The 16006-nt window shown below is 41.0% G+C and overlaps 1 protein-coding gene across 3 annotated transcripts in view; it reads left to right on the top strand.

The window, feature by feature from the left end:
• Positions 1–3559: 3559 nt before the first annotated feature.
• Positions 3560–16006, top strand: part of clcn5b (Cl-/H+ antiporter 5b) — a 30919-nt gene continuing 18472 nt past the window's right edge. The window contains exons 1-2 of one of the 3 annotated variants that reach the window (XM_023422704.2): positions 3560–3877; positions 4501–4650. In XM_023422704.2, coding sequence (XP_023278472.1) covers positions 4512–4650 — 139 coding nt within the window. In that variant the 5' untranslated portion in view covers positions 3560–3877; positions 4501–4511. Of the gene's footprint in view, positions 3878–4238; positions 4382–4500; positions 4651–13936; positions 14068–16006 lie in introns of those variants that run through there. The other 2 variants (XM_023422703.2, XM_023422705.2) reach the window with 2 other exon arrangements.

Genomic DNA, 16006 nt, shown 5'->3' with positions numbered 1-16006 from the left:
GAGGAGCAGACTAACTGAGGACTTGTATCAGTTTCTAGATAATAAAGTGAAGGAGTAAACTAACCACAGACACAGGAGGTCAGTGTGAGGAGCAGCAGGATGCAGCAGATCATCTTCTCCCTGTGAGAGGAGACAGAGCTGAAGAGTCACAAACACATGAGACCAAAGAAGGAAAATCTACAGTCTGACTTCATTCAGTCAGTACGATGCTGCTTCCTCTTTATGATCCTGCTCATTACAAACAGCTGATCAAAGCACAGGACACCAAGCCTCCATGATGATGTCAGAGACAATGTGAGCTTCAGTCACTGTGATGTCACCTTTGTTTTGACATCTCACATTCAGTCAGAAAAACTTCATGAGCTGCAGTCATGTGTTTCTGCCACAAGATGGCACCAGAGTTAAACAGTCCTACTGTGCAGGACTCACTGTGGTGCTCACACTAGTGTTATACTGTATAGTTATAGTTTTATCAGCTTTTATCATAATCTGTCTCTCACTGCACTAATCACATCTGTTCAACACTGTAATAAGTGACTTCTTCACTGTTACACGTCATTCAAAATCCAATTTATATTATCCTTGACTGTCTCATATCGTGAGCAGACACCTGTCAGTTCTCTGCACAGTCACCGCTCTCTGCTGGGTGCATTACCAGCTTTGCATACCTGTGGGTTTTGGGGGAGTTTTGGACAATTAAAGCGAAACTAACCGAGACATGCCTCATCGTCTTTTGTTAGTCTCATCAATGATGATAAATGATCTGAGGTCTGTTGGTGTATGAAGGTTTAGAGTCAGCAGTGTTTCGTCAGACTCAGCACAGCAGCTTTCTCTGCTTAGAACTGATCTGGAATCTGCAAAGTTTCACGAGTTACACGACTTTAGCAAATGTGAAACACTGAATGTGTCGGATCCTCCTTGTTCAGTCAAAGTCTATCCAATAAAGATCGATATGAATATTAATTATTGAACTCTTGAAGAATCATGAAGCGACACAGAATCATTTAGTTCAGCATTTAGATTAATTCACTATAACACAAACAGTCTGATGACATCACTCCTGGAAAATAAACCAAAAAAAAGGTTTCCTTACCAACAAGTATTAACACACTGTATCTCAAATAGTCCACAAAAACCTTAACGCCGTGCAGGTCGTGCCTTTTCTCATGTCGGAGAGATGGTGTTGTTTATTCACATGTTTACAGTCTGACGCGTCAAGAAGGATGAGGCTGGTTTTTACTCCTCCTGCAGCTGTTTTCTGAGCTGGCAGGAAAAATTGTATTCAAGGTGTGAACAGTCTGACAGGTTAGAGCAGGAAATTAATCTTAATTACTCTACACCAGATGAGTGGATTTACATGTGATATTTGAAAAGCCCCAACAAAACAAAACAGGAAGTTTGCAAAACATTTGCAGGTCTAAATTAAGGCTGTTTTTCCTTGTTTCCCGGACAGTGAACCAAATATTGCCAAACCTAGACTTCTATCATCTTACTGTGATGGATCTTGAAGAATCAGGTGGGGAAATCTGTTAGTTACCTCATAACGCACCAACATTATACATGAAACATCTTTCACCCGAATGAGTTATCATGAACATATGCAGCAAGTAACTGGATCAATCCGTTTGCAGCAATCCAATAAAACTGTAGAACTGGGTGGAGATATGTGTGTTTTAGGTGGTGATGTTCAGCGAGAGGTGGGGGTGGTGGTCTGTGGATATAATAAAGAAAACAGCTGTCATAAAAGTGAAGCATCTGCATTTTTAGGGAAGCGAGGGAGTGCATTTTTCTTCCCTGACCCAGATTGAAAAACAGAGGACTTAGGGGAATGAAAGGAAGAAAAAAAGGAAAAAAGATGGACGACAAAACATGGAGGTGTGAATGAGTGCAGAGGACAAAGTGATAAAGCAACTAAGTGCATAGAAAAGCAGGAAAGGGAGGATACAAACGAGTTAAAAATGATGGTGGGATCAGTTAGAAAGACAGTTTTAATTATTGCTCTGTCGCTTCAACAAACAAAGAACTTGAATGAATGAGTTTATATTAGGGGAAGAAAGGAAGTGAAGAGAAACAGAACCACTCAAACAGAAAACACCATGGGAGGCAGGGTGGAGGGATGTTTATGTTGGGCTGCAGAGAGCGGAGTGGTGGAGTGGAGGAAGAGAAGAAGACGAATGAGTGGGAGGTGTGCAGACAGAAACAAGATATCAGGGGAAGTAATGAAGTAAGAAGCTGTAATTAATCAGAGCTATACAGACATAAACCATGTTGCCTGCACACACACACACACAAACTGCAACACTGGTGGTTCCTGTCCTCATTAAATGCCCTCATTCATTTTTACAAGTGACCACAAGGTGTCGCCCTTTAGCTGCTTGACGACCATTAAAATGGGACACACAGGAACTTCTGGCTGTTATGTTGCAACAAAAACAAACATGGTTCTTCCACTTCAGCGAATAAAGTAAAACATGTTTCTACACAGAAAAACACAACAGAATGGAAACATCTTACAATAAAAGAAGTTTATACAACACATTGTTTCTCGGTGACCAGGCATCGTCCAGCTCTCCAGATGCTCCCCTCATACAAAACATCTAATTCTTTCATTATTTAAGCTTCCCCCAACAGAAAGTATATTTTTCCAATTCTACCGACTAACTTCTTTCCTGATATTAATGACAGTTCAAAACAAAACGCAGTTCATTTTATGTTTTATCTCCATCACATAACTGCCAAAGCCCACTGTGCTCATTAATACCAACATAACATCTGGTTTCCAGATGGAGACAATCTGCTCTGGCTTGGATTGCACCTCATTCACCTGATTAATAAATGGGTAACACTAAACTGTAAGAGGCCCTATCATTTATAAACGGTATATAAACATGTAGATTATAAGGCAGTTGTAAGTGTTTATTATTCCTCCTGTTGTATAAACTTGAAGAATAACAATACAGTAAAACACAGCATGAACAATATAAAAATATTAATATAGTCTTCATACAAGTTATAGTTGCTGATAAATAATTTATATTAATAAACTATTAAAATATCCTTACAAATTATTTACAACTACATTATAAATCATCAGACTTTTATTCCAACCAATATTAACTTTTTCATATATATATATATATATATATATATATTTATTACAGCCCCATAATTGATAATAACATTGCAGTCAATGGACAGATATTAATATTGATAACCGATTAATCGAACTGCTCCACTGACCCAGTTGGAGAAGCGATAGCTCTTGAATCGACTTGTTTTTCTGGCTTGCAGCTGCTCTTGTCAAGGCAGCTTAGATGAGGCAGCTAAACCGGAACTCAAGCACTTTGGCCTTCAAATTAAAACAACCCAATTTGTTGTATCACAAAAAAACATTTAATCGCCTATTAACAAATTATATAGATGTGGTTGTATTTAAATGAAGACGTAATTAAGCTCTGACTTTGAAATCGTAAAATGTGTCAAGGTAATGATTTGGCACTCTGGCTTTAGTAAGTTCGTAAACGGAAGTCGCCGCTAATTTTAGCTTGACGCTCGCTTTGCGTCTTCTGTTTAAGTAACAAAAACAAGGCATAACTGTGGTCGGTTTTACTGCATTTCTCCAAATCTTGCATCCAATTAAGATAATTTCCTATTGTGGCTTTCTTTAGTATGCCTCCCGGGCTTTTTAAAACCGTCGTTTGTGTTACGGAGAATGACGCAGGATTTTCTCGGAGCAGCCGCTGCGGAGCTTTAAGTTTACCTTGGCTACTGTTGACATAAGCAGCCCACGGTAGTAGGAGACGGCGGCGGCGGCGGGGCAAATCCGAGTCATAAGACTTCTTCACTGAGCTGCACGGCCCCTCTTCTTCCCTCACAGGTAAAGTTGGCGGTTTTGCCTTCTTTATTAGTAAAACTCCGCATAAATGGTAACGGTTGACTAAGTTAGCACAGCGGGGGTTGTGCTGTAATTTGACATTTTAGTTTGACAGGTCGGTGCTGGTCTCGAGAGCCGTTAACGGCTAAACGCTTACGCTAGGCTAATAATCTGCTTTACGTCGGCCGCTAGTTTTTTTGTTCTGCTGTTTTTGTCTCGTAACCACAGAGTTATAGGAAGAGTAGAAGTATAGAGAAGGGGCGGAAATGTTTGCAAAAAAAAAAAAAACTTCCCTGTAACTGGAGATGTGTCATTGCTGTGTATCGCGATGAAGCGGGCGATAGGACCAGCTGTGGGGTGTCCCAGTTTGGGCTGAACACTTCACAGAATTACAAATACATTACAAGGGTGGGGGGATAAGTAGACCGGTGCTTTGGCTTTGCTGTGTTTCTTTGACAATGTTTCAGTACAGGAAGAGCTGGTTTAGAAAATATGCAGGTGGCAGAGGTAACGTCAACTCAAGCTGAATTTCACCCTGCAGCTTGTGGCGGTGGCTGATTTTATTTATTTATTTATTTATTTATTTTTAATGAACGGATGCTCTCCTCTTGTTGTGCTGTAAACAGGATTTGGAGGAATGGAAAACCCCGGCTACTGCACCGGGAGCTTTGACGGCCTTCATCACCCCAGTGACGATGATGATGACGAGATGGTGGACATTGCAGGAGCGACACTGGACTTCTCCACCACGGACGACGTCCCTCCTCTCAGCACAGGTAAGCCTCATTTACAGCTGGATAATGGGATGCACTTCATTCAGATGTTGTAAAGGATCAAATTAAGCTTTTGGCACGAGAGGATTTGTCCTTTTAAGCCAATACATCATAGCATGCAAAAATAGATTAAATACACTTCTGTTATTTTATAAGTGTTGCAGGAAAACCATGGCGGATACCATCAAAAGCACCATGTCGCAATCTTATGTGTTCAGTTTAGGGCTGCAACTTGCAATAATTTTCATTATTGATTATTCTGCTGATTAGTTTGACTTTTAAAAATGCCAGAAAACAGTAAAAACTGCTCGTTATAACTTCCCACAGATCAAGGTTGCATCTTCACATCTCTCGTTTTGTCAGAGCAACCATCTAAAATCCAAATATGTTCAATTTACCATCATGCATGATCATGCAAATCCTCACTGACCACGCACTGACCATGTAATCACAACATCCCTGATTCAACTCCAGCTGGAAAACTCGGTTGCATGTCCTACCTCATCTTTTTGTCCCCTCATTTCCTGTCAGCTCCCAACTATCCACTGTCTGAAAATGGCATTAAATGCCCCAGTTTGAGCTGAAAAGGATTTAAACTCAACCCCTTTCTTTCCTCTGGTAAGCTTTTTGGCAATAAACAGTCGGCCATAGTTCTTCATTGTACCAGAGTTTGTTGTTTAAAAAAAAAGAAAAAGAAAGAAAGAAGCTGTTCCACAAATGCTGGTGTGGTTAAACAGCTAATGTCATATTTGGAGCCATGGCACCGGAAATAATGAATTGTAGGATTGCTACAGAGTTGGCAGCCTTGCCTTGCTATTATCATCTCAAAGTATTGTTGTAAAATATTGTCAAAGCAGAAACTTCATTGACATGTGACTGCGTGTGAGATGAGATCATTTCCACAGTCCAGTGTGTGTCTGTTAGTGCCCTGAGGCAGTTGTCTACTGATAAGATATATCTGTAATTGCAGAGTTGTGTGTGTGTATGTGTGTGTGTGTGTGTGTCACATGCTTTTACTAAGTCATGGTCACACATCTGAATAATCCGTTAATACACGCTCTCTCTAGCCCCTTCTACATTGAGCTCTGGCTACACTGCCGCTCCCGTGTGTGATTTTTAGATAACATGTCAGCGTTCCAGAATCAGAGGCGTGACGTGTAATTCGGCAGCATGTGCGTCTGTCCCGCCATGCCCGCTCTCCCTTTTACACAGACGTCCGTTTGGCTCTGTGTAACACACACACACACACACACACACACACACACACACACACACACACACACACACACACACACACACAAACCTGATTTACTGTATTTTGTTATGGTGCCCCACCAGAGCAGAAAAACAACTATTAAAGTGAGTTATAGTATTAGCCGTGTTTGTGGTAGTAGCTGGGCGACTTCCTCTAATCTGCGACATTTGTACCCACTGTTTCTACACCACAGTTTCCCGGTTACTGATGATGTCATCTCCAACGTCAAACGCTCTCTCTGATTCAAAAAAACTCCTCGTGGCCTCATGTAACTTAACACATGTAACACAACATGCGGCGCCCAGAGAGGAGTTAGATATCTGAAATGAATTATTACTGATGACTGCTCTGCTGTCATCTTTGACGTCATGTAAGACCTCAGATAGTCGCTGTGGAGAAGCCTCAAGTTACGTTAGTGCAGCAGAAATCCAACAGCAGCATCTAGTGAAGGGAGAAATATATTAACATGTAGATGAGAGAGATAAAGGCTGGTTTCTGATTTGCATTTTTGGCCTGAGAAAAGAGGTTTTTTTAGCTTTTGTTTGCAAAGCCCATAGTTCTTGGCAAAGTTATTGCTGAGTCACTGGTATCGATTAACAACCTTATTAACCTCCTCCTACTGCAGATGTAAGTTTAAATCCTACTTTAGTTCCCCAGAAAGTGAGTCTGGTTCCATATGTGTTTTTTTGGGCAGACTAATAACATCACAGAGAGCCAGTGCAAAGAATGGGACTGATTTTGTCAGCTTTCTTAGAGTTAGGTAACGGCGCAGCAGCAGCTTTTCTGATGAGCTCGGAGGCCAACAACCGTCCTCAGCTGAAGGAAGCATGATCGTACCACCCTGGATACCTGATAAATGATAGGTTTGAGTCAAATTTAACCCTTACATCATGAAGAGATTCCTTTTTTTTTAATAATAAATGATAAGCAACCAAGATTGAAAAGTAGAGGAGCTGATAGAGAAGGTGGAACAAATAAAAGCACTTCTGATTTTAGTTGCAGAAAGTTCTAGAGGTCAGAAAGAAAGAACTAACACTAAACAATAAAGCGTATTTGAATTTATCCCATGTTGCCATAGAAATAAATGGAGTAGTAGCTGCTCAAATGTTTTCCTTCCCTTGTCCAAACAGAAAAAAACCACTGCCTCTTCCTGTAGTTTTGATACAAACACCCTGACAGTCTCAATTATTTCTTATGTGGAAAAGCTGCTTCAGTTGTAACGTATACCTGTGGCCTTATTTGTAAAAATGCAAGTGTAAACATTGTAGTGTTTCCTCTTCGCTAATGTAATTCCAAGACTCTTCCTGATTTTTTTCTCTGCAGACAGAGTATCATGATTTTTTTTCCAGCACATTGAAAGTAATTTGAAATGGAAAATGCGGTGTCGGTTATCGAACCAGTTATTGCTGATGTCGTTGTGACGTGGGTTAAAAGTCGGTCTTTTTCTTCTGTTAAAATGAAACGCAATGAAATGCAAAGAATAAGTCTCCATCTGTGCTTAATGTTAAGACAAGGTTTTATGAGCATTGTCAGCCAGTGATCTCAGCTCTGACTGGTTACTAGTGATGTCACTGTTACTTCACCAACATTATATCCTCCCCACTAATTGAAACTGAGAGATAAGACTGTGCCAATAGGAAGGAAGTCTGGAGACGAGATTTTCTCTCAGTGGATGTAACTGCTGCTGCTGCTGCTGCTGCTGCTGCTGGGCTGAACCACTGTTTGAACCACTGTGTCAGCCTTTTAAGGGGAGAAGAAATGCAGCCTTGTTTTCAAACTGTCAACCATGTATTTTCAAAAATTACACAGCGGGTTGTGAAAGAAAATCATAAGCCAGAGAGCGAGTCTTGTTGTGATTCAGCTCAGGCAGAAACTCAAGAATCAGCAAAACCGGAGTAGTAATGTTTCCGTCAGACAGTAGTGCTTCGCTTCGCAGCCTCAGTCTGATTATATAATTATGTGTCAGGCTCTGGGGAAATCAGGAGGTTTTCGGTTGGGAAGGCTGCTTAATTTCACCCACCACGGCGCAGAATTGATCATTAAAAGTTACTCTGCAGCCGTTTTTATCTCTGATGCCAGACATCGGCTCACGCAGACACCCGAAATTTAGACAATTATTTGTGTCTTGAATAGCAAAAAGCCTTTTGTGACCATTCAGATTAACATCGACTGAACTTGCATTTTATTTCCTGCCATTTTTTTTTTTTTTTAGCAATTCAGCTCACACTTCCTCCTTTTCTTTTTCCTCTTGAGGCGAGTGTTGTTGAGTTCCCTAACTGCTCATTAGCGTGCACTTCAACTTGTTGCCAAGCAAGTCTTCTTAAAAGCCATTCTCGGTGCAGCCGTAATCATTTAGCCGTGTGCAACCTGTCACTCAGGGACTCATTAGCCTCCGGTGTTTGTGGAGAGGAGAGTTTGGGCCAGAGAGGGATTAATATCAAGGTCCTCTGATCCCTCGGTTAACCACTAGTGTACAAAGATGGTTCTGGAAAAAACTTACCAACAAGTTCAACAGTAGATGCTGTACCCAGTGAGGGAAAGAAGCATTTTGGTTAACCAGAAGGTTTCGACCTTGATGCCACATGTGGATAAATGTGGGTTCCAGGTCCGGCCTCCCCCACTCCAGCAACGTCTTGTCTTAAGGAAGTGAGCGTGTTGCTGCTTGTCCCTGCCGAAGAACACAAAGATAGAATCTATGTGATAACAGCAAAAATGCATGAAGACCAGACTCGGGAATGGGGGGAACGGGAACAAACGTGTGTTTTGTATTTATGGCCGTTAACTGATGGACCATAATTACCGTAGTAATTTATTGGGCTTAAACTGCTAAACACTTCACCTCCTAGTTATCCATGCTGATTTCCTCCAGTTCAATACTGCACCATAATTTTCCGATAATATCTGAGCAGTTAACATTTACAAGTGTTGATTGTTGCCACCACTTGACCCCCGTCATCTGCGTAATGTTTTATTGACGAGCGGGAACAGATGGAGAGATAAATGAAGAACTGCAGCCTGGAAGAAACAGTGACACACACATCTTGTTACGCTTTCCTGTGTTTTATTTGAAGGTTTGAAGATATGTTTGTGGTTTTTATGAACCAGAAACCATCCCAGTGTAGTTTTATATCTCCTCTCTGAGGCTTTTCTCTGGCGCTCTAGGAACAACAGGTCAGTGAGCCAATCAGAAGAGAGGAGGCTCTGAGCCTCTCTTCTGATTGGCTGCCTGGTTTCTGGGTAATCGAATAAAAATAGAGCAGATTTCAGGTAAAGACTCAGATAAACCTAATCCTTAAAGGTTGGCTGGTGGGTCCAGGTGGGCAGGGCTTGGGGCATGACTGAGAGCGAGCGATGATTGGTTCGTTGTGACATCAGCTCAGTTTCTGAATATAGGCTGTGTGCATTTATCTGTGGACTGAGCGCTTTGACACTCTCACAGTATAAATATAGAACCTAAACCTGCTTTATAATCAAAAAAGACATGGGAATTTCACTTTATACAATATGGGACTTTTAATAATGGCTTCACAAAATCATTATCAAGGGGAAAAAATTGTTTATAGATGAAACTGGACCTCATCCAGCCTTGAGTAGGAGGAAACGTTCACCCAAAAACCACATCAGGAAGAAGACTGGAAGAAATTATGGGTGCATGGAATTCCCTACCAAGATGACAAAGCAAAAAGCAACCTGAGGTGAAGAACACTTGTACTACAGTATATGTTTTATACTTAAGCTTCATTCACTGAGTCGAATCTGGCTTCCATGTTAAAGTTCATCTACTTTTTCTTGTTTTTGTGCCGTGAATTTGTTTGTATCTACTCCTTTGGTTTATCACAGGAGTTGTACAACTCAGGATTATTATTATTATTGCCAATAATGTTTCTATTGCTTGGTATATTGACATCACATCCTCTCAGTGTTGCTGTTGTAGGCAGCTTTGTGAATCAGGCTGTCAGCGCTTTAGCTGGTGTTGACAACAGGATATAATGATTGACAGGGCATGAGTCACAGCTCTGGGTACAGTGTGTCTAACTGTGTGGAAAGGGTGGAGCAGGAAATAGGGAAGGTGGAAATAATAGAAAAGAGATGAGTGAATGGTGAGATGAATAAAAGGAAAGGCGGCCATTTTTGACGTGAGGAATGTCGAACAGATTTTTTTTTTTTTTTTATAGACCAACAAGCTGTAAAATTAAACATTGACCTGTGGTTATCCCGGCTCTTTTCTGATGGGATGTTTCAAAAGTCCGCCTACAGCACTGGTTTCTGCAGAACGTGGGTCGACTGGAGGTCACCCGGGGACATTTTGAAAGCCGTGAATTTGATAGCAGCTGTCAATCGGTCACGGCTCTGCCTCTTACATCCACGCAACGAAGAAGGGATTTGCTGAGTCCACATAGTCTTCCTTTTTACTGCAGTACCCTCCTTCTCATTCATACAGTTGGGAGCTACCAGTGCAACCACAGAGCTACTCGTAAACCTCAAGATGCTCCACCGGTTCAGTTAGAGGTGAAGTGCTAAACTCAAACGCTTAGTCACAGCCATCACCATTGAAAAGAGCCTTGAGAACTAATGATTGTTTTAGTCTCACATTATGCTCAACAGGTTTTGTTTGAGATAAAACATCATGCATCAACCTAAATATTTTCAACCCAGTCTTGTAGAGCTGGGTATCCCGTGGGATAGGGCTTCAAATAATCAATACTTTTGGTATCAATTAATCGACGAATTGTTTTCTAGATTAATAGATTGTTTACTGTATAAAAGTCCATTAAATTCAAGGTAATCTCATCAAATTTCTGCTTTTATGTAACCTAACCCCAACCGTCTGAAAGCTGAAGATTCTCAATTCACATAACATCAGACTTTTGAGAAGCTGGAAGCAAAAAATATTAATTAATTTTGTGCTTAAAAAATTATTTTAATCATCCAAACAGTTGCTGACCCGAATTTTCTTTGACTCATGGATTAATTAACTACTGATTAGAACGTGATCAACATCAGTGGTAATATGAGACATTACCACAGCTAACCAAAGCTACAACAATACCAAAGCTAGTTCCTTGACACCTGAATTTATATCTAATATTATGTATAAACACATAAAATATATGTATATATCATCAACATTGCCTGTAAATCCAACTTTCAGGACCTAAAACATTTGATACTTAATGCTGCAGTCACGTTTCGACTGGTATTCAAAATGTATTTAGGTTAAGTACCCGGCCTTAAACGTATGTTGCTAAACCGTTTTTTAGAAGCTGCTTTGTACTGATAAAAAGCCATTCGGCTCTTGGCTGTACAAAACGCTGCAGACTCTCTCGTTCAGTTTATTCTGTACTGCAGTTTTTCGCATTAGTTCAGGCTGTATTATCGGCTCGGTCCAACAAAACACCAGTTACAAAATTTCCTCAGAAGTGTTTCCTTTGCTTCCTTTCCTGTAACATCTGAGCCAGATTTCTTGTGAAGTCGTTCCCTGTAGTCTTCCAGCACGACAGTTGTGTCATATGATATTTTAAAGTTTCTTTTCCCAGCATGTGGAAACCTTTATGAAAATTAATCGAATCAACTGCAGAGACACACATTCCATCTTTATTCAATTTCCTCCGACCCAGTAAATATGATTTAAAATCTTCCACTTTTCAAACCGACATCAGGCCGCGATACCAACATGTTCCAGAGATGCTTGTTTGTAGTCGCCAAAGCGTCACGGGGGTCACATGAGATGCCACTTCCCATGGCAACCAGCCCTCAGGAGTTCAAAGTTCAAACCTTCGCTGGAGACTGTGTGTGTGTGTGTGTGTCTGTGACTGTCTTGCCTTTTTTACTCTGTGTGTGTGTGTGTGTGTGTGTGTGCGCGCAAATCACTGCCACAGATAACATACTGTGTAGGTTTTGGCAGACAGCGCCGCGGTCATATGACAAAGAGTGTGTGTTGAATTTTCTCGAGTTTTCTGTAAGGAATTAAGGATGTGTGTGTTTGTGTGTGTGTGTGTGTGTTGCTTCTTCTGTAAAAATGTAAGATTATAGTCATGTTCAGCCCCTCAGGACAAACACACACACACACACACACACACTCCCACACACATAGACACAAAGTGAGTGCTGAGCTCGGCACGGCACCTCTTGCTATGTTGCTGACGCATTTTATAAGAGGTGCGGACACCCGATCGGCTCACACAGTGAAATCTTGTTTTTCTTTCTGCAGTTGAAGTTGTGGACATGATTCTTGTGTGTTTGTGCCGCAGGTTTCACGGCACAAAACACAAGGAAAATCCAGTCTTATTTTGTTAAGTCTCGCTACTAGAAGTCAGAGCTCTCTTCCTTTACTTGACGTTACATTATTCACATATTATACAGGACGGTGGGGCAACAGTAATGCAGGGGTTTGCTCTGCTGCTGGGAAGAAGACGGCTCTTGTTTTCCCTTCTTTCTCTGACATGATCTTCTCTTCAGTTACTGACTGTTGTGGGCTTCTTGTACAGTCCGTGCGTGCGCATAATGCAGCTTGTTCAAGCGTAGTAAGAGTTGACGTTGACCTGGCACGGCTTAATTGTGTTAATGGAACATAAGTAAGTCAAATTTTGTCTTGAGCTCTTTTTATTTGTTTCTTAAAGTGGCAGCACGGTGGCTCAGTAGTTAACACTTTTTTATCAGTGTGTGTGGTTTGTCTGTGAACTTCCTGATGGGCTGGTAACCTGCGAATGAATGAAATTGGTACATGCCTCTCACGCTGTGCATTCTGGGTTGTCCTCCTCAACTCCCTGCATGGTCAAGTGCATATAAAGAGGATGGAATAACATTTTCTTTTTCTTTTTTTTCTTCTTGCTTGATTGACATTTTAAAGGAAACTCTGTGTAGCACAACTGCCTGTTTGGCACCGGCTCACCACTTCTATTTCCTGTTAATTTGTCATGTTGAGAAAAACACATTTGGGCTGGTGGCTTTTCATCAGGTGTCTCCAGGACCACAAACTGAAACATGCCACAGTGAAGTTTACTCTCAATATTACAAGTTGTGACTCTCTCAGGCTGTTTCCTCTCTTTGTGCTCCTTTCAAGTAGGTGAAGCTGTGCCAGAAACGCCTCCACTACTTTCATTTCATTCATTGTCTTGTCTCAAAGGGCCGAGTAGACGCGCTGTTGTGTCCGGTCTGAAATTACAAGTCGAGTCACATCGTTCTTTCTTTTCATTTTTGCTGTAAAACATTACAACTTTGTCTTTGGCTTTTTCTTTTTTTCCCCAGACAGAAAGTAAAGAGTAGAAAAACTGCCACAGTCCAGTCCCAACTTTTCAATGTAAGCAGTCACCACGGTCCAAGGAATTTGACTGTGGTTCAGCTCTATCTACTTTAGATATACAGTTTTGTATATCTCACGTAGACCTTTTTGTGTGAGAGGATGTAAAGTAACAGTTCTCCTGAGGTCACAGCAGAATAAGTGTTACTGAAGTCTGAATTTAGGTTCATCGTTTCGGGATCTCTGAAATATTAAAGACCCAGACGGTAAACAAAGGTTCATGGTTTTTATCCACAGAGTTTAGTTTGTTCAAACTGTGCTCTTCTGTGCTATTCATTTTGTGAACTATATATATATATATATATCAAAAAAATATTACATCTGATTTCTTTCACAGCTTTCCTGATCAGAACAAGAGCTTGTCAGTGTTTGAAATGTAAAAAGGTTTCACTCCCTGAATGGGCTGAATGGAAAGAAAATGAACCCACAACCTGACCCTGTCACGAAGCACTGTGTATCACACAATCTCTCTTCCTGACAGCCGTCAGATTCCCACAGGATTCAAAAGGTTTAAAGACCTTATAAACACGTTACCTCATTTTTTTACACAGTGACCCACCGTGGCCAATCAGGGAGGGCTCACAAACGCTCTCAGCCTATTAAAACCAGTTCCCACCAGCTCAGCAAGTCATCATCTACTTCCCAGACACATTAGCCAATCAGTACTCATCTTCAGAGCTTCGTGGGAGTGCTCTGGTGGAGTCCACTTCCTAGAGGAGTCCAGAGGAGGGAAGAGGTTCCCAGTTTGAGTTGTATCATTGACTGTGGATACTGGGGGGTGGGGTACTGGTTTGGGTCCAGGAATGAAAGATGGTCTGGGAGTTCTGGACTAAGCAGCTGGATGAGGAGGAGCTGGTTGAAGATGGTGAGTTTGGGACTGAGTTTGTAGCTCTGGACTTTTTTCTTTCAGCTGTCTGATAAAGTCTGCACTCTGCTCGCATGCTGTCATAAATGAGAAGCAAGTGTTGAATACGCCAAGGATTCAAGGAAAGACTGTTTTCATCTCTTGGCAGACACACTTGCTGAGTTACTGATTATATTTCTGCAGCGCCTTCACTGCAGCTACCTGTATGTATGTATGTATGTATGTGTGTGTGTGTGTGTCGTGCGTCTGCTTTAATGTGCATTTAAATTGTGATAAGTTTTATAACAGAAAGTGGCTTTATTGTGTTTTTGCTGATCAGTTGAACTCTAACACAGTGGAGTTTAATCATTACGATCATTTACAACCCATCAAGCTCTGAGTCATATGGTTAATGTTAGTGTGCTGCAGCTTGCATGAAGGAAACAGAGCTGTTTGGTGCTTGCCTGTGTGTGTGTGTGTGTGTGTGTGTGTGTGTGTGTGTGTGTTTGTGTGTTTACAGCTGTTTTAGTCGCTGGATTTGACACACAGTTCAACAGCAACGGATACATGATGAATTCCAAACACTCTTATCTGTGTGTGTGTGTGTGTGTGTTGCTGTATTTCCCATTTCATTCATGTTAGAGGTCACAGACTGTTTCGTCTCTTTATATTCAGTCGTGACCTCACAGCTGAGGTCAAACTCATAACCTTACCACTTGTTTTCTTTTGTTGCCTTTGCTGCTTTTTTTATGGCAGTGCACGCAGTGAATATTAACAGCTTTAGTCTGAAGTCCCCTCTGTGTATTAGGGCTGTGTATATTTTAATTCCTGGATGTGATCCTGTAAGACTCGGAAATGACAAATTCCTGTTGGTGTTATTCTCTTCAAGTGTGTTTGGGTTATTTCTCGAGGTTTTGTTTTGGCTGTCGCGAATAAGTTGAAAGGGTCAGTCACAGTTGTTGTGTTTTTAATGGGGCAAATCCATCATGAAGAGCACAGACCTCCGCCAAGGCAAATGTCAAACGAGATACACCAGACTTCATAGAGAAAAAGAAAATTCTAATTCATGCTAAATGATTCGGATCTGCCCCAAAATTTAATGGGTTTTTCCTTGTCCCGTGACCCGTCCCTCCAACAAGTTCTGTGCAAATCGGTTCAGTCGCTTTTGACACAGGTGGAAAACATAACCTCCTGGTACACAAATCTTTTAATGATAGCAGTGGCGTTTGGTAAGGCAAATAGTCTCAATAAGATCTCATGTTGTATAATTGCTCTCTCAGAAAAAGTGATTGTGTAGTATTGTTGTTATGCTTAAATGAAACTTTAAACTTTAGATCCAAAGAACAAGTTATTATTGAGTTTACATTGAGCCGTTAAAAGTTTCCATCAGGAAGGAAAGATCAGGAGACATGATGTAAGACATTGATTGAGATAATAGGTTTAAATCTAATTTCTTCTGTTCAAGTTGTCTTACTGTTACTGCTATTCACTCTGCTTAATAACAATATTTATATTATAATGTATATTATTCTATAGTGGATGATTTTGAGGGTTGAGCAATGTATGCCAGATATAACATCAGCCCAGACAAGCTAAAAGTTTTCCATCCATTCATTCTTCAAACTCACAAACAAATTGCTTCTTTTTAATCCAAGCTCTTCTTGTTAAGACCTGGGTCGTGTTACATTGTAGGTTTCCTTATCATCAGCTGACTGCTGTTTTTCTAAAGTTGTTGACGGTGATATGTTGCGTAACTTGAGATGGAGAGTTTTGTAACCTAAAGACCGAATGACCTGGCAAAGATATTAACAATAAACATGTTTTGTCACCTTGAGTCACATGAGATACCATCAGTGTCTCCGTGAGCGAGGCACTTTAACTCCCAGCTCCTCCAGTACACGTCAGGCTCTGGGCATTCTGGGTATGCATGTGTACATATATATATACTGTATATAGTGTT

The sequence above is a fragment of the Seriola lalandi genome, unplaced genomic scaffold (assembly GCF_002814215.2).
Source record: "Seriola lalandi dorsalis isolate HSWRI2012SDOR001 ecotype SW California unplaced genomic scaffold, Sedor1 jcf7180002054684, whole genome shotgun sequence".
Lineage (NCBI taxonomy): Eukaryota > Metazoa > Chordata > Actinopteri > Carangiformes > Carangidae > Seriola > Seriola lalandi.
Note: the sequence above shows the minus strand (reverse complement) of the source record. Positions and strands in the feature narration are given on the sequence as shown.